The following is a 22,932-nucleotide window of genomic DNA, read 5'->3' on the forward strand; positions in this document are numbered from 1 at the left end:
GTTTGATAGAAAACAAAAAATTCTGTAAAAAAATTATCCTTCAATTAAATTATTTTTTTTTTATTGAAAAAACATTTCTCTCTTAGAATTACTTTTACTTCATCCCATAGGTTTTGGGTGGTTGTGTTTTCATTATCATTTGTTTCTCAGTATTTTTGTTTCTAGGTATATAATATACCATATTCTTGGATTTGTTTTTAGGTGTATCATATACCACGTTATTGGATTAGAAGAATCAATATACTGAAAATGACTATACTACCCAAAGCAATCTACAGATTCAATGCAATCCCTATCGAATTACCAATGGTATTTTTCAAGAACTAGAATAAATAATTTCACAATTGGTATGTAAACACAAAAGATCCCAGATAGCCAAAGCAATCTTGAAGAAGAAAAATGGAACTGGAAGAATCAACCTTCTTAACTTCAGACTACACTACAAAGCTACAACCATCAAGACAGTATTTTGTACTAGCACAAAAACAGAAATATAGATCAATGGAACCAAATAGAAAGTCCAGAGATAAATCCACACACCCATGGACACCCATCTTTAACAAACTAGGCAAAAATATACAATGAAGAAAAGATAGCCTCTTTGACAACTGGTGCTGGGAAAATGGATCAACTATGTGTAAAAAAAAAATGAAACTAGAACAGATTCTAACATCATACACAAAAATAAACTCAAAATAAATGAAAGATTTAAATGTAAGGCCAGAAACTATAAAGCTCTTAGAGTAAAACATAGGAAGTACACTTTTTGGCATTATATCACAGCAGGATGCTCTTTGACCCACCTCCTAGAGTAATGAAAATAAAAACAGAAGTAAACAAATGGGACTTAATTAAACTTAAAAGATTTTATACATCAAAGGAAACAATAAGCAAGGTTAAAAAACAGCCCTCAGAATGAGAGAAAATAATTGAAAATGAAACAATTGACAAAGGATTAATTTCCAAAATATGCAAGCAGCTCTTGCAGCAAAATACCAGAAAAACAAACAACCCAATCAAAAAATGGGCATAAGACTTAAACAGGCATTTCTACAAGAAAACATACAGATGGCCAAGAAAGACATGAAAAGATGCTCAATATCATTCATTTTTAGAGAAATGCAAGTCAAAACTACAATGAGGTATTACTTCATACTGGTCAGAATGGGCATCATTTAAAAACCTACAAATAATAAATGCTGGAGAGGATGTGGAAAAAGGGGAACCCTCTTGTACTCCTGGTGGAAATAAAAATTGATTCAACCACTACAGAGAACAGTATGATGATTTCTTTAAAAACTAGGAATAGAATTACCATATGACCAAGCAATCCCACTACTGAGCATATATCCTGAAAAAATCATAATTGAAAGAGATGTGTGTACACCAATGTCTGCTGCAGCACTTTTTACAGTAGGTAGGACATGGAAGTCACCTAGATGTCCATCAACAGATGAATGGATACAGAAATTGTGTTACATACATATAATAGAATGTTGTTGCTTAGTCGCTCAGTTGTGCCCAACTCTTTGTGATTCCATGGATTGTAGCTCTCCAGGTTTCTCTGTCCTTGGGATTTCCCAGGCAAGAATACAGGAGTGGGTTGTCATTTCCTTCTCCAGAGGAATGAAATGTTACTCAGCTTTAAGAAAGGACACATTTGAGTCAGTCCTAATGAGGTAGATGAACCTAGAGCCTATTTTAGAGAGTGAATTAAAGTCAGAAAGAGAAAGATAAATATTGTATATTAATGCATGTGCATGTAATCTAGAAAGATGGTACTGATGAACCTATCTGCAGGGCAGCAGTGGAGACACAAACATAGAGAACAGACTTGTGAACACAGTGTGGAAGGAAGAGGGTGGAATGAGTAGAGAGTAGCATGGAAATATATACATTACCATTGGTAAAATAGATAGTCAGTGGGAATTTCTGTGTGACACAGAAAGCTCAACTCAGGGCTCTGTGACAACCTAGAGGGATGGGATGGAGTGGAAGAGTGAGGGGACACATGTATACCTGTGGCTGAAAAGATGTTCAACATGTATGCTCTGCCATAGGGGTTGATGTATGGCAGAAACCAGCAGAATATTGTAAAGCAATTATCTTCAAATAAAAATTTTAAAAAAAAAGAATTTCTGAAAATAATTAACTTCATTTTGTTATTTTGTAACTTTCTTAACATCTTTTGACCAGAAATTCAGTTTTTTCTTGAGTGTGACAAGAAAGATCAGCCCTGGGATTTCTTTGAAAGGAATGATGCTGAAGCTGAAACTCCAGTACTCATGCAAAGAGTTGACTCATTGGAAAAGACTCTGATGCTGGGAGGGATTGGGGGCAGGAGGAGAAGGGGACGACAGAGGATGAGATGGCTGGATGGCATCACTGACTCGATGGACATGAGTCTGAGTGAACTCCGGGAGTTGGTGATGGACAAGGAAGCCTGGCGTGCTGCGATTCGTGGGGTCGCAAAGAGCTGGACACGACTGAGCAACTGAACTGTACTGAACTGAACCTTACTGTAGCAGAGAGGAGGATCTAATCTCTCCAACACAGCATGGCAATACATTCTTATTCTTCCTTAGTTGGCACAAGTGGCAAACACTGAATAACTTCTGAAAGTGTGGCCCACTTTAATTTGGGGCCCCAATTCTGACATAGTCCAGTGAATATGCCCCATTCAGTAACTCATGAGCAGTAAGGCAAACTTTCCCATCAAGGAAAAAAATGTTGAATAGTCTTAACCTCTTTCTTTTTCCTTTTATTTCACAAATCCTGCTCATAGTGCCAATTTATGTTTTGCTGAAAGTTTTACTTTTGTTTTAGGATCCAAGGATTTGTTAACAAAAGAAGCCATTCATCACACATGATAAATAATTTCAATATTTAATAGAGGATTATTTGTCTTAATTTCAATATATAATCATTAAAAGAAAAGATAAATAGAAACAAAAGAAAAGAGTAAGAGCATATACACCACCAAATTTGGCAGACCAACATTCAGATTAAAACAGTGTAGGGAAATCCATTGTTGACAGCAATCTGGAGTCCCAGTAGAGAGATCCTGGGCGGTGTGACCTCTACAGGGGCAAGATTCCAAATTTCAGATTTAGGGGTTCCCTCATATAATCCTATGCCAAAAAATTATATCATCATCAGTTTGTGTGCAAGCATGCAGTTATGATTTTACTTTAAACTTTTGCTTTTTACAATGCTGTTTGTTTTATCTACAGGATTTCATTATGCCCCAGGCAGTTGGCCAGACCTCCAGGAGCCATTCTAAGATGCACTCCCTTTCTTATCTAAAACTCCTCTTGACTTGCTGAGCTTCTGAACTGGCAGGGAATCCAGTCAGTGTCCTGGCAGGTCTGAAGCAAGGTCAGGACCTGCTCAATTTCTTCTGAAGCCTGAATAAGATTTCTCCATTTTAGTTTCTCTAACAATTTTATACCTAAGTGGTATTTCCCATTATGTACTCTGCATATGGCTTCCCAGATGGTGCTAGTGATAAAGAACCCACTGCCGATGCAGGAGACATAAGAAATGTAGGTTCGATCCCTGGATTGGGAAGATGCCCTGGAGAGGGGCATGGCAACCCACTCCAGTATCCTTGCCTGGAGAATCCCATAAAATTTCCTTTACTTTGGTCACAACTCAAGGTTTTCATTCTGCTCACCTTTAAACATCCAAATAAGCAATGATTCAATTATTCTTTTCTCTAACTAGTTGTCAACTGAAAAACAAAATGCATAATGTGAGAATTGCAAGGTAAGTTTTATTGGGGTGAAATAAGGACTGCCATCTGGGAGACAGCACCTCAGATAGCTCTAAGAAACTGCTCCAAAAGGTAGAGGGAAAGGATAGTATATATATGATTTTGGTTAAGAGGAGAGTGCAATTAAGCACATGCAATCAAGCACATATTTTTTGTAGAAAGTTTCTACTGGTCTCTGAAGCTTTTCCTAGTCCTGAGAATCGTTATCCAGAATTTTAGTGCTTTTCTAGATATGAGGAGACACAAGAATTGGGCTCATAAAATCAGTTCCTGAGAATATCTAACTATGTGAAGACTTGTCCTGCCAGTTTTCCCAGAGCACAGAGCGCGTCATTTCTGCTCTCTACCCTGAACTACTTCAGGGGATGTTGGAGATCAACAACAGCACCAGCAGTAGCACATGATTTAGTCCTTACAGAGGTGGAAGGCAAGTGCCTGTGTGTGTCATTGTTGCTCAGTTCTGTCTGACTCTTTCTGACCCCATGGACTGCATCCCACCAGGGTTCTCTGTCCATGGAATTCTCTCCAGGCAAGAGTACTGGAGTGGGTAGCCATTCCCTTCTTCATGGAATTTCCCAACCCAGGGATCAAACCCGGGTCTATTGCACTGAAGGCAGATTACTGTCTGAGCCACCAGGGAAGCACAAGTGCCCATGACTAGTGCCAATTTGCAGTTGACACAGTGTTCATTTAACCCAACTATGAGACAAACAAGATTCTGAAGGCTAAAAATGTAGAATAAATAGGGAAGATATAGTTAAAACACTAGATATGAACAAACACAAATTTTGTTATGCATAAACTATGTTTTATAACATATATATGAGCACAGTATAAAATAGGTTGTTCTCCAAAAAGAAGAAACATATCTCTAGCTACTGATTTAAGACATCTCTGGGTCTGATTTTCTCTAGCATTATGACTGGAAAATTTTATCTGAACCATGGCCTCTAAGATGTCATCTCCATTGTTGAGTTTCTCCGTTATAGGAAGTGTTTTCTGTCTCTTTTTTCCCTCTAGTATTTGTGGCTTCCTGCTCTTTGACACTGTCATAGATGATGTCAGTGAAGAATACAAATTCAACCTCTGACTTTATCCTCCTGGGGCTTCTAGTAAACAGTAAATTCACAGGGATTGTCTTTGCAGTTATTTTGGCTATTTTTGTGGTGGCCATAACTGCAAATCCGGTCATGATATTCTTCATTCACAGAGACTCCCATCTCCATACCCCCATGTACTTTCTGCTCAGCCAACTGTCTATCATGGACACCCTTTTCACTTGTACTACAATCCCAAAGCTTCTAGTCAACATGATTTCTAATGAGAAGACCATTTCCTTCGTGGCCTGCGGCATCCAGCTCTTCCTCTGCTTGACCATGATGGGAACAGAGTTCTTCCTGTTGGGCCTCATGGCTTATGACCGCTATGTGGCTGTCTGCAACCCTCTTCGGTACCCCGTGTTGATGAACCGCAGAGTGTGTCTCCTCGCTGCTGGTGCCTGGTTCGGTGGATCCCTGGATGGCTTTCTGCTCACCCCTATCACCATGAATGTCCCCTACTGTGGATCCCGCATCATCGATCATTTCTTCTGTGAGATCCCTGCTGTTCTCAAACTGGCCTTTGCTGACACATCCTTGTATGAAGCCTTGATGTACATCTGCTGTGTGCTCATGTTGCTCATACCCATCTCTATTATCTCAGCCTCCTACTCCCTCATTTTGCTGACTGTCCACCGCATGCGCTCTGCTGAAGGCCGGAAAAAGGCCTTTACCACTTGTTCTTCCCACTTGACTATAGTCAGCATTTTCTATGGGGCTTCCTTCTACACTTATGTGCTGCCCAAGTCATTTCACACTCCTGAGCAAGACAAGGTAGTATCAGCTTTCTATACCGTTGTCACACTCACGCTCAATCCTCTTTCCGAACCTATGGACTGTAGCTGCCAGGCTCCTCTGTCCATGGGATTCTCCAGGCAAGTATACTGGAGTGGGTTGCCATGTGCTTCTCTAGGGGATCTGCACAATTCAGGAATCGAACCCCTGTCTCTTATGGTTCCTGCATTGCAGATGGATTCTTTACTGCTGAGCCAGCACGAAAGCCCCGTATGCACACTACTATACATAAAATAGATAATTAATGAGGACCTACTATATATCACAGGGAACTCTACTCAATATTCTATAATAACCTATAAGGGAAAAGAATCTGAAAAAGAATGGATATGTGTATAACTGTTTGCTGTATACTTGAAACTAACACAGCATTGTAAATCAAATATACTCTAATATAAAATAAAATTAAATTTAAAAATATAATGTATTAGCTTGAGATTGAAAGTGATAAATTGTAACAATTTAAAATTAATTTAAAAAATCAATTGCATACGTGCAAAATGTCAGATACTGTTCTTAAACATGGGGTAAACATGAAGGGAAAACTGTTTCCATTTTTCAAAACACATTTAACTACATTATTTGACTTTGATCTTCACAAAGTTCTGCCAAGTTATTTTGAGAAGGAATTAGCCTCATGGGAGATAGAGAAATTTATAACCTTATTTTCTGACTTCTGGTCTTGTGATTTTGTGCTAAAACTTGCTATTCTTTGATAGACAATTTCCAAAAGCAGGGAGGCATATGGCACAATACAAACCTGGACGCTTGTTAATGCTGATAATGACCTGGGGAAAACATATCCCTCCAGGAGTAACATGCAAATAAAATCTATGTTCAGCTTCTGTTGTGTGCCAGCTAGTCTGGTCTACCAAGGACCTGATGTTCCATGCTGAGAGGCAGTCGGACTCCCTACCTAGGGTCTTTCTACAGGTGAGGGATATGGGCATAAAATTAACTGAACCACCAGTTCAGATATCATTTCTATTGAAGCATTTTAGAACTGTGGCTCCTGCTAAGAATCATTGGTTTTTGCTAGATTTGTCATAGATATCTGTCTTCCTTTGGAGCCAATTAGAGGTAGGTATCATAGGTAGGCATTTACTCAGGTATAGAGATAGAAACTTGCATTTTTTCCATATTGACTGAAAACTTACGTGTTAGAACAAGGCTTATGATTGTATATATGAGCTGGCATTATCAAAAGTTATCCTTTCCCTGAATTTCCATAGTGTTTACCTGCAATGGGCAGTGGTTTTAATCAGCAGCCAATAACCTTAGGAAGATAAAATGAGGAAACAGGTTAGAACATAGTTAAGTCCATGTCTTTGGACTTCATCTACAGTTCAACTAATAGAACTGATGAAGCTGCAACAGAGAGCTGTTTCCTTGCATCCCTGGAAATAGTGTGGGAAAATTTCAAGAGACAAAAATGAATATAGAGTTGAACGAAGTCAGGACTCCCTGTAAACAATGGTCCTTTGTAATCTGAAAGATTATAACAATCTTTGTAATTGATTATATTTAACAACAAGATAGCAACGTATGCAGTGCATGTCTTCAATGGTCTTAGTCTTAAGACAGAGAACTTTTCTAGTGCTATTTTAATTGAAAAATAAATGTTTTTATAAATTTATACTTATAATCCAAAAATTATATGATTATGTTTACTATCATGTTTGCTTTAAATACAGGGAAAATTAGGCTAAAAAGATTAAAGGTCATACATACTGGCCACTTTCAAATTCAAAAGTTAATACTATCTTCTCATTCTGGAGCCTGTTCTGTTTCCACAATTGCCAAATTAGAGAGTTCTTTATTTTGAGTGAAGGGAGAGTCTAAACATTTCCATAACATTATCAGGTGCCAGGTACTGTTATGAGACCCTTACACAAAACCCTCCCAATAACCCTGAGGGCAGGGGCTGCTCTGATGTACTTTTGGCTAGTTACAAATTTGAGGAGGGACTTTCCCACTGTCATATGTCTAATAAATGGCAGGTTTTGGATTTTCACCCAAGGCAATTAAGTACAGGTTTTACATAATGATCAGGAGCAAAAGGTAAACTGACAGGGTTTGAAGTGATTATAGAAACCTGGGAAATTGAAACTATCAAACCAGAGTTGTTTGTACCAATGCATCAATCTATCACTTACGGGAATTATTTTGTATATATTTCTCCTCTCTTTGATAAAAAGTTATTTTACTTTTCTAATAAGTTATATGTTTGCAAGTTCACATTTTCTGATTATTTTGATGTATGTATATTAGTGAGTCCCTTCAAATTTAACGTGCAGAGACTAAAGTGCATATTTTAAGGACAGAAGCACATACTTCAGGTGACATCTTGCAGTATGGAAGCTTAAGAGTCAAAAGGAATCAGATGAATTCTGTTTTAGAATGCAGGATCCAATTTAAGCAGGATTCTGGGGTAAATTTGATACATCTTAGTGACCCTATTGATACTGAAAGATTGAGAAATGGAAAATTATAGGTATTTATTGCCAAAGTTGTGAATAGGAGGCTTATTCTTTAACTTGAAATTAAATTATTTTTACACACATAATCTATGATGTAGGAAAACGGAAAATGTAGTGAAGACAAACTGATGTTCTTGAGACTCGACCATCAGTGAAACTTTTACTTCATAATTGTGTGTGTGTATATATATATGTGTGTGTGTGTGTGTGTGTGTACATATATACATTCACATACTTATATGTGCACATATATATGCACATTAAAATATATGTATATATGTTTTTGTATATAGCTCTTTACTACATGTATACTGCTGCTGCTGCTAAGTCGCTTCAGTCGTGTCCGACTCTGTGCAACGCCATAGACGGTAGCCCACCAGGCTCCCCCGTCCTTGGGATTCTCCAAACAAGAACACTGGAGTGGGTTGCCATTTCCTTCTCCAATGCATGAAAGTGAAAACTAGTGATATATATATCCTTATCACATATATATTATAGGTTATATGTGTAAGACATTTTTTTATCAAAGTGAGGAAAAATATATACATAATAGCATCTGCTGTTGGACACATACAAAAATGTTATATATATTATGGTAAGATATTTATATTATATATAAAAAACATAGAGGTTTCTAACTGCTGGATTTTTCACTTAAGAATGCAGTGAAACTGTCATACCATAATGATTTTTGGTCTACCTCATATCCTAAAGGATGCTTGGAATCTTGTTACTAATTCCAAAAACTAAATAATTTAATAAGCATCCAAGAGCAGATGCTTAAGCTGATTCTGCTTTCTTAGTAATACAAAAAACACCAAGATGAATATTTATATAAAATTGCTCACTTATTTCTTTAAATTTATTTATTTTAATTGGAGGTTAATTACTTTACAATATTGTATTGGTTTTGCCATACATCAACATGAATCCACCACAGGTATACACGTGTTACCCATCCTGAACCCCCCTCCACCTGCCTCCCTCCCCGTACCATCCCTCTGGGTCATCTTAATTTCTATATAAAATATGCTAGGAGTAGAAGGTATATGTTATTTTTAAAGTCCAAATATTGGTTTGCTGCTCTCTCTAACAAAAATAACACCTACTTACATTCTCACCAGCAATATATGATAGTACTCTCTAGATACTCAGTGTTGAAACAATCTAACTCTCAAATAGAGGTTCAATTTGAGTATGATTGGCAGTTCCAACTCCATTTCTATAGCCTGTGTCCTGTGCAGCAGAAGAGAATGCAACCAGTGCTCTCCAACATCAATCTTGTTGAGGAAGCCTCTTTAAGCCTGTACAAACAAGAAGAGTTAGAACAGATTAATCTTATGCTCCAACTTTTTCACTTTGAGCATGCAGTACACACCTAAGTACAATCAGATTAACAGCTTAACATTTCATCATATCTCATAGCCTCATAGTTAAAGAAATACGGCACAACAGATTCAGTGACTCATCATACATATTCAGGGGAAAAAGTGGTGGGATTTGTTTTTCTAAAATCACCCAGGAAAATACAGAGGGGACAACCTGGCTAGAAAAGAAGCTTGGGAACACATTTACTTTTCAAATGACATTCTTAAATAATAAGTCTGATCCAGCTCCAGCAGGGAATAATTGTAGTGGAAACATCTGGTCTGATGTAACCGTTTGTCCTAGATTCACAAGTCAGTGAACTTTCAAAGTACCACTTCCTGGAGGGAGGCTTTGCTTTAAGACAATGATGTACTGTGTTTCAACAAAAATTGCACATAACCATAAAACATAGAAGTCTAATCGCAGGGTTCACATTTGACAGAGTCTTTTGAAACATGCAATTTAAAATGTTATGTCTGCTCCCCATTTGGGAGCACCTGTATGTAGGAAAATATAGTAGAAGAGGATAAATATAATTTTAAAATGCTTGCAAGTTTGTGATTTTAGATTTGTATATCACTGACAGGATAATTCTGAAGACATTTCCGTTTATTTCACAAGGATTTAAAATGGATTCACGTGCATGTGTTTGTGCTCAGTCACTCAGTCGTGTCCACCTCTTTGCAACTCTATAGACTGAAGTCCACCAGGCTTCTCTGTCCATGGGATTCTCCAGGCAAAAATATTGGAGTGAGTTTCCATTTCCTACTCCAAAGTGGGTTCATAACTCTATGCAATATTTTTTAATGGTTTTATTGTTTATTCTTTATTCAACTTCATGTAATAGTCTTGTCCTCAGGGGTTCTTTATCCTTAAGTGAACTCTGCTACTTTCCTCTGATACACATTAACAGAAGATTTAATTCAACTCTGTATTCAAAAGGAAATCTGGGACAATCTTTACTGAGCTGTATTTGTAATGGTGGTTACACTGATGACAGCCTGACAGCGGGACTTTTGGATGGGACATTACTAGGTCTGCTTGGAGATAAGAAGCTGTCATTGGCTGTGTGTGCTCAGCAGTGAGATTTGTGATTTGTGGATCTGATGTTTGCAGGATCTTTCTCAGCATCCATTTGGTGAGGACCTTTTTCCCCCTGGACATCATTAGAAAGCCACAGGTATGTGATGACTAGAGATTGCCCAGGAGTTAGAATTTTGAAAATCTGGAAATATTTAACTTCATTATGTTATTTTGTAATTTGTCAACAAGTTTTGCCCAGAAATTCAAGTTTTTCTTGATTGTGATTATGGTCTTGCTGTTGGTATTCTTCTGACATTTCTTTTAAGCTGGTTGACGTTACTGATGATTAAAAGGATACTATGCATTTAAGGGCCAGTTGAGTGTAGCTGTGGAGCATATGGAAAACAAAGCCTTAGATTTGAGCCAGGACCCATCTCCACTACTTATTCTTTATGCCTCACTTTCTCCAACAATAAGATGGTAATAATTACACTAATTTGCCCCACAGAGGCACTGTGAAGAGGAACTACATTAAACACGAAAGCATGCAAAAAGATGCCTGGCATAGATGGATGCTGGCTATTTTATTATTAGCAATATGACTCCCTCATGTTATACTTATGTTTAAAATCTGGTAAAATTATATATAATAATTTCTTGTGGCTACTACTCAAATAGAGCAAATTCAGTGCCTTAAAATAACACAAATTGACTGTCTTGCCATTCTGAAGACTGCAACTCTAAAACTGGTCATGCTGGGCTAAAATTAAGATGTCAGGAGGGCTATACTTCTTTCTGAAAGTTTCTCAGGAGATTCCATTTTCAGATTCTAGAGGTCACCCAAATCCTTGCCTCATAGTTCCCTTCATTTTCAAAACCAGCATTTGTATTACTTGGACCTTTGTTCATAATGTCACATCTCATCTTCTTATCCCTGCCTCCTCTTTCCTGTCTCCCTCTTATAAGGGCCCTGGAATATAGATTGAGCACAATGGGACATTCCAGAGTAATCTCATCTCATCATATGTAACTGAATCACAATTGCAAAGTCTCTTTTGCCAAGTAGGGAAGATATTTATAGGCTGGGGATTAGGACGGAGGGTTCTTTGAATTGGGGTGGGAACATTATTCTGCCTTTCAAGATAGGCTTTGTTTAACACTAAATTAATCTATGGGTCTTCCCAGGTGGCACTAGTGGTAAAGAACTCACTTGCCAATGCAGGAGACATAGGAGACACAGGTTCGAGCCCTGGGTTGGGATGATCCCCAGAGGAGGGCATGGCAACACGCTCTAGTGTTCTTACCTGGAGAATCTCAAGGACAGAGGAGCCTGGTGGGCTATAGTTCATAAGGTCACAAAGAGTCAGACACAACTAAAGTGACTTAGCATGCATGCACACAAGTTAATCTATTACAGACTTACTATTTTAATAAGATACCAAATTAACACTAGCATTTACTGCACAATTTTTCTGATACTAGATGGAAACCTGTTGCTAAGAATAATGCATAATGATTTTCTGTGCTTTTAGTTGTGGAACATAGGGCGAGTTCAAACTATATTAACTTCTACAAAACAATCACTGTATGAATAATAACATCTGAAGTTAAATTTGTCTTTTACTCAATAATTGATACATAATGAATGAATAGCTGTCACCAAAAAATCAGATTCAAAAGAAAGATAAAGAGGTGAGTTTCATTTTCTAAAAGAATGATGCTTTTAACTCACAGTGATTGTTTCAAATTTGTTTACATAAAACTTCATTAAGATGTAATATTTGTATTGATCTTGGATTGTAATGTAGTTCTATTTCTTATTACTAAGTTTTTTTTTAATTAGAAAGTGTGAGTGAATCCTATCTTATGATGTTATTTTTTTAATGATTTTTATAGTAAGATTTTAATTAAAAAAATTGTGACAGTCCAAAAGCAATATTTTATATAGACCAAATTTTGTTTGTTCATTCATCTGTCAATGAAATTCCACCTTCTGACTATTGTTAATAATGCTGCTTTGAACATTCGTACACAAACATCTATTTGAGTCCAGAAATTTGAGTAATGATTTGATTGAGAATTTTGAGTTTCTTTTGTAATTCAGATCTTTCTGTGAGTTTTTGAGAATGAATCATTTTAAATATTGTAGTTTGTTCTCTTCATTGAGAATTAATACTATGTCTGTATAGAACCATTTTTCTGAACGAATGTATTTTTCATTTGTTGGATTTTTTTTTTTTAGATGATTTTGGTTTTTGGTTTTTTTTTATTTTTTTTAATTTTTATTTTTTAAATTCTAAAATCTTTAATTCTTACATGCGTTCCCAAACATGACCCCCCCTCCCACCTCCCTCCCCACAACATCTCTCTGGGTCATCCCCATGCACCAGCCCCAAGCATGCTTAAGATAAACAGAAAGACCTGGACTATAATTTTATTTTGACATATTCTATAGAACATACTGAGGTGAATTTTAAAGAAATTCTACTAAAAATGAATCATTAAAAGACCAAAATTGCATTTTAAGGAGTGCGTATGCTAAATAATCATTCATTTAAATATTCAGCAAAGTTACCAGATCTTAGACATTATTTTATATTTTGAAAGTGCACAGTAAGCAAAATAAGCAAATATCCATGTCCATATTCATCTTACTGTCTAGTGGGCAGGACAGAAACCCACAATAAAGTGTGGGTATGTATGACAGATTGTGTTAAGGACAATGAAAAATAGAAAGTCATCAAGTCCTACGGAATAGATCCTTTTGAGAAGTGGATTTTGAGGAAAAACCTGAGGAGATGACCACATACAGTTAAGAGAGTGAGAAACAAGCCAGGGTTAGGGCAGAAGCAAAGGACTTGGGCTGGGAAACTCCCACAAAGTGAGGACAAAGGATCAGCAAGGAGGTCATAGGAGCTGTAGCACCAGAGCAAATGCATTGGAGGCAGAAAAAAATGACTTCAGAGGATGAAATTGTCACAACACAATGGGCCTTAAAGTGGCATGTGAAGCTCCTCAACAGAGTTTTGAGGTTAAAGTTACCTGTCTGATGTAAATTTCTCAAAATCATGGTGCTCTACTGAGATCAGAATAAAAACAGACAAGAAAGAACAAGTAGATGATGGCAAAGCTACCGAAAAAAACTTAGAAAACAGCTTTAACATTTTACTCATAATGCCCAAGCAAGTTTTTCTAACATTTTGTGATATTATGGTATATAATAAGAAATATATTTGGTCTTTGTCTGAATTCCTTGGCAGAGATCCTAAATTCCTCCAAATTTCCTAAATGAAATGAGGCTTCCTCAGGTATCTTATTCATAAGGAAGCCCTTCTAGCAACGCCTGAATTTATGTTAATGACGTTACTTATGGAAAGCCCTACAGGTGGGAGCTGGCTACCAGGAAACTAACCATACCTTCAATGGTTTGGAACTTCTAAATTCCTACCTCTTAGATCTCCAAGGGGAAAAAAAGCGTACAGATTTTATTAATCACCAGTGACTAATGGAGGCAGGCTTCTGCAGTAGCTCAGCAGTAAAGATTTCACCTGCAATGCAGGAGACACAGGTTCAATCCCTGGGTCGGAATGAGCCCCTGGAGAAGGGCATAGCAACACTCTCCAGTATTCTTGCATAGAGAATCCTATGGATAGAGTAGCCTGGCGGGCTTCAGTCCCTCGTGGCGCAAAGAGACACTATTGAAGCAACTTAGCATGCAAGCACAAATGATGGAATCTTCCTACATATTCCCCTATCTTCCACTTCTGTTGTTCCTGAGTTATACACTAGTCAGTTAAGTAAAATGTTTTCCTGAGTTCTATGAAACACTCTAGAAAATTTAATTGCACTCTTGGAGAGAGTCATAGGGAACTCCAATATATAGCCAGGAGATTAGTAGCACAGATGATGACATGTACTAGCAATTGGTTTCTGAAGTGGGGTCAGTCTTAGAGGACTGAAGCTATGGGATATTGGGCTCTATCTAGGCAGATAGTGTGAGAACTGAATTAAGTTGCAATATGCCAATCTAGTGTCTGGAAATTTGCTGGTTGCTTCACAAGTGGGGAAAACCCCACACATCTGGTTATCTGAAGTGTCGGAAAGTGTTGCTGAGAGTAGACACAGGACGTGTCTTCTCCTTTATATCCTTCACTTCATCAGCTATTCATTCTGCCCATCTTTGGCAATCCAAATAACCAATTTTATTTAATTAAGCCTACTATTGGCTGAACAAGATTCTGAAGGCCACCAATGCAGAATAAATAGGGCAGATAGTGATACTTAAAATTCCAATCTAGATATAGCAAAAGCCAGCTTTATTATGCAATTTGCATTACCTATGTATTGCAGCACAATATAAAAAGGGTTGTGCTCCAGAAAGAAAAAAATAGATCTATAGTTCCTAATTTATAATGTCTCTTTGTCTGCTTGTTTTTCTCTAGCTTTATGACCTGGAAAATCTTATCTGAACCAGTAGCTTCTGAGATATTATCTCCATTGTGAGTTTCTAGCTTCTTGGAAGTGTTTTCTGTCTTTTGTTTTCCAACGCATTTGTGGCTCCCTTTTCCCTGGAGCTGTCAACAGACATGTCAATGGAGAATAGAACTGCTTCCTCTGACTTTATCCTCCTGGGGCTTCTAGTAAACAGCAAAGCTACAGGGATTGTCTTTGCAGTTATTTTGGCTATTTTTGTGGTGGCTGTAACTGCAAATTTGGTCATGATATTCTTGATTCACATGGACTCCCACCTCCACACCCCCATGTACTTTCTGCTCAGCCAACTGTCCATCATGGACACCCTTTTCATTTGTACTACTGTCCCAAAGCTCCTGGTGGACATGGTTTCCATACAGAAGACCATTTCCTTTGTGGCCTGTGGCATCCAGATCTTCCTCTACTTGACCATGATTGGATCAGAGTTCTTCCTGTTGGGCCTCATGGCCTATGACCGCTATGTGGCTGTCTGCAACCCTCTTCGGTACCCCGTGTTGATGAACCACAGAGTGTGTCTCCTTCTGGCTGCTGGCGCCTGGTTCGGTGGATCCCTGGATGGCTTTCTGCTCACCCCTATCACCATGAATGTCCCCTACTGTGGATCCCGCATCATCGATCATTTCTTCTGTGAGATCCCTGCTGTTCTCAAATTGGCCTGTGCTGACACATCCTTGTATGAAACCTTGATGTACATCTGCTGTGTGCTCATGTTGCTCATACCCATCTCTATTATCTCAGCCTCCTACTCCCTCATTTTGCTGACTGTCCACCGCATGCACTCTGCTGAAGGCCGGAAAAAGGCCTTTACCACTTGTTCTTCCCACTTGACTGTAGTCAGCATTTTCTATGGGGCTGCCTTCTACACTTATGTGCTACCCAAGTCATTTCACACTCCTGAGCAAGACAAGGTAGTATCAGCTTTCTATACCATTGTCACACCCATGCTCAATCCTCTTATCTACAGCCTCAGAAACAAGGATGTCACGGGAGCATTTAAAATGATATTTGCACAATGCTTATCCACATAGAAGGTACTCACAAGTGATGCTTAGAGATTCAATAATCTCGGAATAGGTTTTCCCAATAATATCCTCAGTGTGTTTTGTTTCACAAGAGACTATCTGTGGCTATTAAATATTTTTTTTAGAGGTGACAATTTAAGAGGATTTACCTAGCCTGGTTTCTTCCTTTTAGGTGAAAGGAACCCAAAATATTTCATTAGTTATTCAGAGTCTATTTGGCTAACTGTCAAAATAATGTATTATTCAGTTCAGTTCAGCCGCTCAGTCATATCCAACTCTTTGCAACCCCATGAGCCACAGCACGCGAGGCCTCCCTGTCCATCACCAACTCCCAGAGTCCACCAAAACCCATGTCTATTGAGTTGGTGATGCCAGCCAACCATCTCATCCTCTGTTGCCCCCTTGTTCTGCTGTCCTCGATCTTTCCCAGCATCAGGGTCTTTTCCAATGAGTCAGCTCTTCACTTCAAGTGGCCAAAGTATTGGAGTTTCAGCTTCAATATCAGTCCTTCCAATGAACACCCAGGACTGATCTCCTTTAGGATGGAGTGATTGGACCTCCTTGCAGTCCAAGGGACTCACAAGAGTCTTCTCCAACACCACAGTTCAAAAGCATCAATTCTACAGTGCTCAGCTTTCTTTATAGTCCAACCCTCACATCCACACATGACCACTGGAAAAACCATAGCCTTGACTAGATAGACCTTTGTTGGCAAAGTAATGTATCTGCTTTTTAATATGCTGTCTAGATTGGTCATAACTTTCCTTCCAAGGAGTAAACTTCTTTTAATTTCACGGCTTCAATCACCATCTGCAGTGATTTTGGAGCCCACAAAAATAAAATCAGCCACTGTTTCCACTTTTCCCCATCTATTTGCCATGAAGTGATGCCATGATCTTAGTTTTCTGAATTTTGAGCTTTTAGCCAACTTTTTCAACTCCTCTTTCACTTTCATAAAGAAGCCCTTGAGTTCTTCACTTTCTGCCTTAAGGGTGGTGTCATCTGCATATCTGAGGTTATTGATAGTTCTCCCAGCAATCTTGATTCCACTTGTGCTTCCCCCAGCTTAGTGTTTCTCATGATGTACTCTGCATAGAAGTTAAATAAGCAGGGTGACAATATACAGCCTTGACATATTCCTTTTCCTATTTGGAACCCGCCTGTTGTTCCATGTCCAGTTCTAACTGTTGCTTCCTGACCTGCATACAGGTTTCTCAAGAGGCAGATCAGGTGGCCTGGTATTCCCATGTCCTTCAGGATTTTCCACAGTTTATTGTGATCCACGTAGTCAAAGGCTTTGGCATAATCAATAAAGCAGAAATAGATGTTTTTCTGGAACTCTCTTGCTTTTTCCATGATCCAGCGGATGTTAGCAATTTGATCTCTGTTTCCTCTACCTTTTCTAAAACCAGCTTGAACATCAGTAGTTTTAATCTATTTTTATTTTGATTTATGTCCTCTTAAACTTATCCATGGCATGGTTTTCTCATTCAGTTCAGTTCAGTTCAGTTCAGTCGCTCAGTCGTGTCCAATTCTTTGAGCCCCCATGAATTGCAGCATGCCAGGCCTCCCTGTCCATCACCAACTCCCGGAGTACACTCAGACTCACATCCATCGAATCAGTGATGTCATCCAGCCATCTCATCCTCTCTTGTCCCCTTCTCCTCCTGCCCCCAATCCCTCCCAGCATCAGAGTCTTTTCCAATGAGTCAACTCTTCGCATGAGGTGGCCAAAGTACCGGGATTTCAGCTTTAGCATCATTTCTTCCAAAGAAATCCCAGGGCTGATCTCCTTCAGAATGGACTAGTTGGATCTCTTTGCAGTCCAAGGGACTCTCAAGAGTCTTCTCCAACACCACAGTTCAAAAGCATCAATTCTTCGGTGCTCAGCTTTCTTCACAGTCCAACTCTCACATCCATACATGACCACAGGAAAAACCATAGCCTTGACTAGATGGACCTTTGTTGGCAAAGTAATGTCTCTGCTTTTGAATATGGTATCTATGTTGGTCATAACTTTTCTTCCAAGGAGTAAGCATCTATTAATTTCATGGCTGCAGTCACCATCTACAGTGATTTTGGAGCCCCCCCAAATAAAGTCTGACACTGTTTCCACTGTTTCCCCATCTATTTCCCATGAAGCGATGGTTTTCTCATTGCTCAAGGCAAAATTTTATGGATATATTTATTATTTTAATATTTCAAATTATATGAGCAATTAATATTTTAACAGTATTTATAGATATCTTCTTTGTCCATTCATCTTTATATCCATCAATCTAATTAATTTGTTTCCATATCTTGGATATTGTGAACAATATTGTTGAAATATGTAAGTGCAAATATCTTCTCAGAATCCTGTTTATTTCCCTTTAATATATTTCCAGATATGGTATTATTATACTTTATTGTGGTTCTATTTTAATAAGTTGAGGACCATCCATATTGTTTTCCATATGGCTATACCAATTAACATATACTAACAGTGTCTACCTTTACTTGACATTCTCATCAATTTGTATTCTGTCGATAATTTTATAAAAGCTAGTTTTAATAGGCATGAGTTGGTATTACAATATGGTTTCCATTTGCATTTTCCTGATGACAAATATTGTACACATTTCATAACCCTGTTGGCCAATGTATATCTTCTTTGGAACAAGGTCTATTTGTGTACTTTGCCAAATTTTATGTTGGATTATACAATTTCTTTATTCATTTATATTTTGCTACTAGGTTTGGGGGGGGGGGGTGCTTTCCTGGTGTCTCAGATGATAAAGAATCTTCCTGGAATGCAGGAGACCCAGGTTCAATCCCTGGGTCAGGAAGATCTGCTGGAAAAGCAAATGGCAGCCCACTCCAGTATTCTTGCCTGGAGAACTCCATGGACAGAGGAGCCAGGTTGGCTACAGTCGATGGAGTTGCAAAGAGTCGGACACAACTGAGCAACTTATATTGAACTGTATAAACTCCATATAAACTTTGAATATTCAACTTTATCAGTTTCATGATTTTCACATATTTTCTTCCATTCTATAATTTGTTTTTATATCTGATTGTTTACTTTGCTAAGCAGAAACTTTTTAGTTTGATACAGTCTTAGTTCTTAATTTTGCATTTTTGCCTGTACTTTTAATATCATATCCAAAATTGATTGCAAGATCAATGCCAAGGTAGTTATTTTTTATATTTTCTTCTAGTAGTCTTATGGTTATAGTACCTATGTTTGAGTCTTTAAACCATTTATATTTTCTTGTGAGTTGTGTGAGATAGGGGCTCAGTTTTTGTTTCTCAATTCATTCACACATTTATTTACTTATTTATGTTTTGTATTTGTATATTGTGTTACTGACATGTTTTATTGAATTAATTGCCTTTTCCTGTTACTTATGATAGGCAACCCTGTCAAAGATTAGTTGACCATATATGCATAGGTTTATATATGAGTCAATAAACCCATACATATATTCTATTCCTTTGGTCTGTTTCCCTTTCTATACCAGTGTCTTATTGTTTTATTAAATACAGCTTTGTAATGTATAGCTTTGAAATCCAAAATACATCTCCAGCTCTGATCTCAAATTTCAGGATTGCTTTGGTTGTTTAGGGTCTGTACAAATATTACACATTGCTTCCATCTTTGTGAAAAATTTCAATGGAATTTTGATGGGGATGGCACTGAGTCTGTAGATCAGTTCAGATTCAACACAAGGGAAGAAAGTGTTTTTGTTTTCTTATTTGGTTATACTAATTTTCAAGTGATTTCTTTAAAAATTTCCTTGAATGCTCAATGTATATTTTCTTATTTATTATTCTATCAAGTATAATAAGACATCATGAAACATTATCAGTTTTTAAATTGATACATATTATATTGCATGACAAAAATTATAAAATGTCACTCATGTTTTTTTTCCCTTTGCAATATAGACATTTAAGATTATAAAATATCTAGTCATGAATTAATATTTTTTTACTTAAGCATAACAGTGGATAAGCAAATATTGATATCCACAATTTTATGTCTCTGATGCCGAGGAAATCAGAGGCAAAGGATAAGGCTGATATCCAAAGTATCCAGGTTTCCAGACTCTGGGGTTTTGGGTATAGGACAGTTTTAAGAGGTAATTCAGTCAGTTCAGTCACTCAGTTGTGTCCGACTCTTTATGACCCTTGGAATCACAGCACGCCAGGCCTTCCTGTCCATCACCAACTCCCAGTGTTCACCCAAACTCATGTCCATCCAGTTGGTGATGCCATCCAGCCATCTCATCCTCTGTCGTCCCCTTCTCCTCCTGCCCCCAATCCCTCCCAGCATCAGAGTCTTTCCAATGAGTCAACTTTTCGCATGAGGTGGCCAAAGTATTGGCGTTTCAGCTTTAGAATCAGTCCTTCCAAAGAACACCCAGGACTGATCTCCTTTAGGATGGACTGGTTGGATCTCCGTGCAGTCCAAGGGACTCTCAAGAGTCTTCTCCAACACCACAGTTCAAAAGCATCAATTCTTCGGTGCTCAGCTTTCTTCACAGTCCAACTCTCACATCCATACATGACCAATGGAAAAATCATAGCCTTGACTAGATGGACCTTTATTGGCAAAGTAATGTCTCTGCTTTTGAATCTGCTATCTAGGTTGGTCATAACTTTCCTTCCAAGGAGTAAAGGTCTTTTAATTTCATGGCTGCAATCACCATCTGCAGTGATTTTGGAGCCCCCCAAAATAAAGTCCGACACTGTTTCCACTGTTTCCCCATCTATTTCCCATGAAGTGATGGGACCAGATGCCATGTTCTTCGTTTTCTGAATGTTGAGCTTTAAGCCGACTTTTCCACTCTCCTCTTTCACTTTCATCAAGAGGTTCTTTAGTTCTTCTTCACTTTCTGCCATAAGGGTGGTGTCATCTGCATATCCGAGGTTATTGACAGTTCTCCCAGCAATCTTGATTCCAGCTTGTTCTTCCTCCATGCCAGCGTTTCTCATCATATACTCTGCATAGATGCACGGTGCATAAGCATGGTAACAATATACAGCCTTGACGTACTCCTTTTCCTATTTGGAACCAGTCTGTTGTTCCATGTCCAGTTCTAACTGTTGCTTCCTGACCTGCATACAAGTTTCTCAAGAGGCAGGTGAGGTGGCCTGGTATTCCCATCTCTTTCAGAATTTTCCACAGTTTCTTGTGATCCACACAGTCAAAGGCTTTGGCATAGTCAATAAAACAGAAATAGATGTCTTTCTGGAACTCTCTTCCTTTTCCATGATCCAGCAGATGTTGGCAATTTGATCTCTGGTTCCTCTGTCTTTTCTAAATTCAGCTTGAACATCTGGAAGTTTACGGTTCATGTACTGCTGAAGCCTGGCTTGGAGAATTTTGAGCATTACCTTACTAGTATGTGAGATGAGTGCAATTGTGTGGTAGTTTGAGCATTCTTTGGCATTGCCTTTCTTTGGGACTGGAATGAAAACTGACTTTTTCTGGTCCTGTGGCCATGGCTGAGTTTTCCAAATTTGCTGGCATATTGAGTGTAGCACTTTCACAGCATCATCTTTCAGGATTTGAAATAGCACAACTGGAATTCCATCACCTCCACTAGTTTGTTAATAGCGATCCTTTCTAAGGCCCACTTGACTTCACATTCCAGGAGGTCTGGCTCTAGGTGAGTGATCACACCATCATGATTATCTTGGTCGTGAAGATCTTTTTTGTACAGATCTTCTGTGTATTCTTGCCACCTCTTCTTAATATCTTCTGCTTCTATTATGTCCAGACCATTCCTGTCCTTTATTGAGCCCATCTTTGCATGAAATGTTCCCTCGGTATCTCTAATTTTCTTGAAGAGATCTCTAGTCTTTCCCATTCTGTTGTTTTCCTCTATTTCTTTGCATTGATCATGAGGAAGGCTTTCTTATCTCTCCTTGCTATTCTTTGGAACTCTGCATTCAGATGCTTATATCTTTCCTTTTCTCCTTTTCTTTTCACTTTTCTTCTACTCACAGCTATTTGTAAGGCCTGCCCAGACAGCCATTTTGCTTTTTTGCATTTCTTTTCCATGGGGATGGTCTTGATCCCTGTCTCCTTTACAATGTCAAGAACCTCATTCCATCATTCATCAGGCTCTCTATCAATCAGATCTAGACCCTTAAATCTATTTCTCACTTCCACTGTATAATCATAAGGGATTTGATTTAGGTCATACCTGAATGGTCTAGTGGTTTCCCTACTTTCTTCAATTTAAGTCTGAATTTGGCAATAAGGAGTTCATGATCTGAGCCACAGTCAGCTCCCAGTCTTGTTTTTGCTGACTGTATAGAGTTTCTCCATCTTTGGCTGCAAAGAATATAATCAATCTGATTTCGGTGTTGACCATCTGGTGATGTCCATGTATAGAGTCTTCTCTTGTGTTGTTGGAAGAGGATGTTTGCTATGACCATTGCATTCTCTTGGCAAAACTCTATTAGCCTTTGCCCTGCTTCATTCCACATTCCAAGGCCAAATTTGCCTGTTACTCCACGTGTTTCTTGACTTCTTACTTTTGCATGCCAGTCCCCTATAATGAAAGGGACATCTTTTTTGGGTGTTGGTTCTAAAAGGTCTTGTAGGTCTTCATAGAACCATTCAACTTCAGCTTCCTCAGTGTTACTTGTTGGGGCATAGACTTGGATTACTATGATATTAAACGGTTTGCCTTGGAAATGAACAGAGATCATTCTTTCATGTTGCATTTCAGACTCTTTTGTTGACCATGATGGCTACTCCATTTCTTCTAAGGGATTCCTGGCCACAGTAGTAGATATAATGGCTATCTGAGTTAAATTCACCGATTCCAGTCCATTTTAGTTCACTGATTCCTAGAATGTCGATGTTCACTCTTGCCATC

At 38.3% G+C, this 22,932-nt stretch overlaps 2 protein-coding genes and 1 long non-coding RNA gene across 3 annotated transcripts in view; 2 read left to right on the top strand and 1 right to left on the bottom strand.

Annotated features, from left to right (window-relative positions):
* Window positions 1-4,833: 4,833 nt before the first annotated feature.
* On the top strand, window positions 4,834-6,442 carry LOC101122949 (olfactory receptor 2T11-like). The gene is made up of 2 exons (XM_027970603.1): window positions 4,834-5,710; window positions 6,387-6,442. The coding sequence occupies exons 1-2, from the start codon at window positions 4,834-4,836 to the stop codon at window positions 6,440-6,442; spliced, it is 933 nt and encodes a 310-aa protein (XP_027826404.1).
* Window positions 6,443-9,017: 2,575 nt separating this feature from the next.
* LOC132659881 (uncharacterized) overlaps window positions 9,018-22,932 on the bottom strand; it is a 58,558-nt gene continuing 44,643 nt past the window's right edge. Inside the window, exon 2 of the long non-coding RNA XR_009600848.1 lies at window positions 9,018-9,451. This is a non-coding gene — a long non-coding RNA (uncharacterized LOC132659881). The remainder of the gene's footprint in view (window positions 9,452-22,932) is intronic.
* LOC101111363 (olfactory receptor 2T11) lies at window positions 10,469-19,526 on the top strand. Its single transcript, XM_060416399.1, has 2 exons — window positions 10,469-10,695; window positions 14,981-19,526. The coding sequence occupies exon 2, from the start codon at window positions 15,125-15,127 to the stop codon at window positions 16,058-16,060; it is 936 nt and encodes a 311-aa protein (XP_060272382.1). The 5' UTR covers window positions 10,469-10,695; window positions 14,981-15,124; the 3' UTR covers window positions 16,061-19,526.

The sequence above is a fragment of the Ovis aries genome, chromosome 5 (assembly GCF_016772045.2).
Source record: "Ovis aries strain OAR_USU_Benz2616 breed Rambouillet chromosome 5, ARS-UI_Ramb_v3.0, whole genome shotgun sequence".
NCBI classification, from domain to species: Eukaryota; Metazoa; Chordata; class Mammalia; order Artiodactyla; family Bovidae; genus Ovis; species Ovis aries.

Bases quoted from the DNA above. Each gene is read 5' to 3' on its own strand.
- LOC101122949 (XM_027970603.1), top strand. From the start codon at position 4,834: ATGTCAGTGAAGAATACAAATTCAACCTCTGACTTTATCCTCCTGGGG. The intron at 5,711-6,386 runs GTAGCTGCCAGG...ATTCTTTGATAG, and splicing joins TCTTTCCGAACCTATGGACT to ACAATTTCCAAAAGCAGGGA.
- LOC101111363 (XM_060416399.1), top strand. From the start codon at position 15,125: ATGTCAATGGAGAATAGAACTGCTTCCTCTGACTTTATCCTCCTGGGG.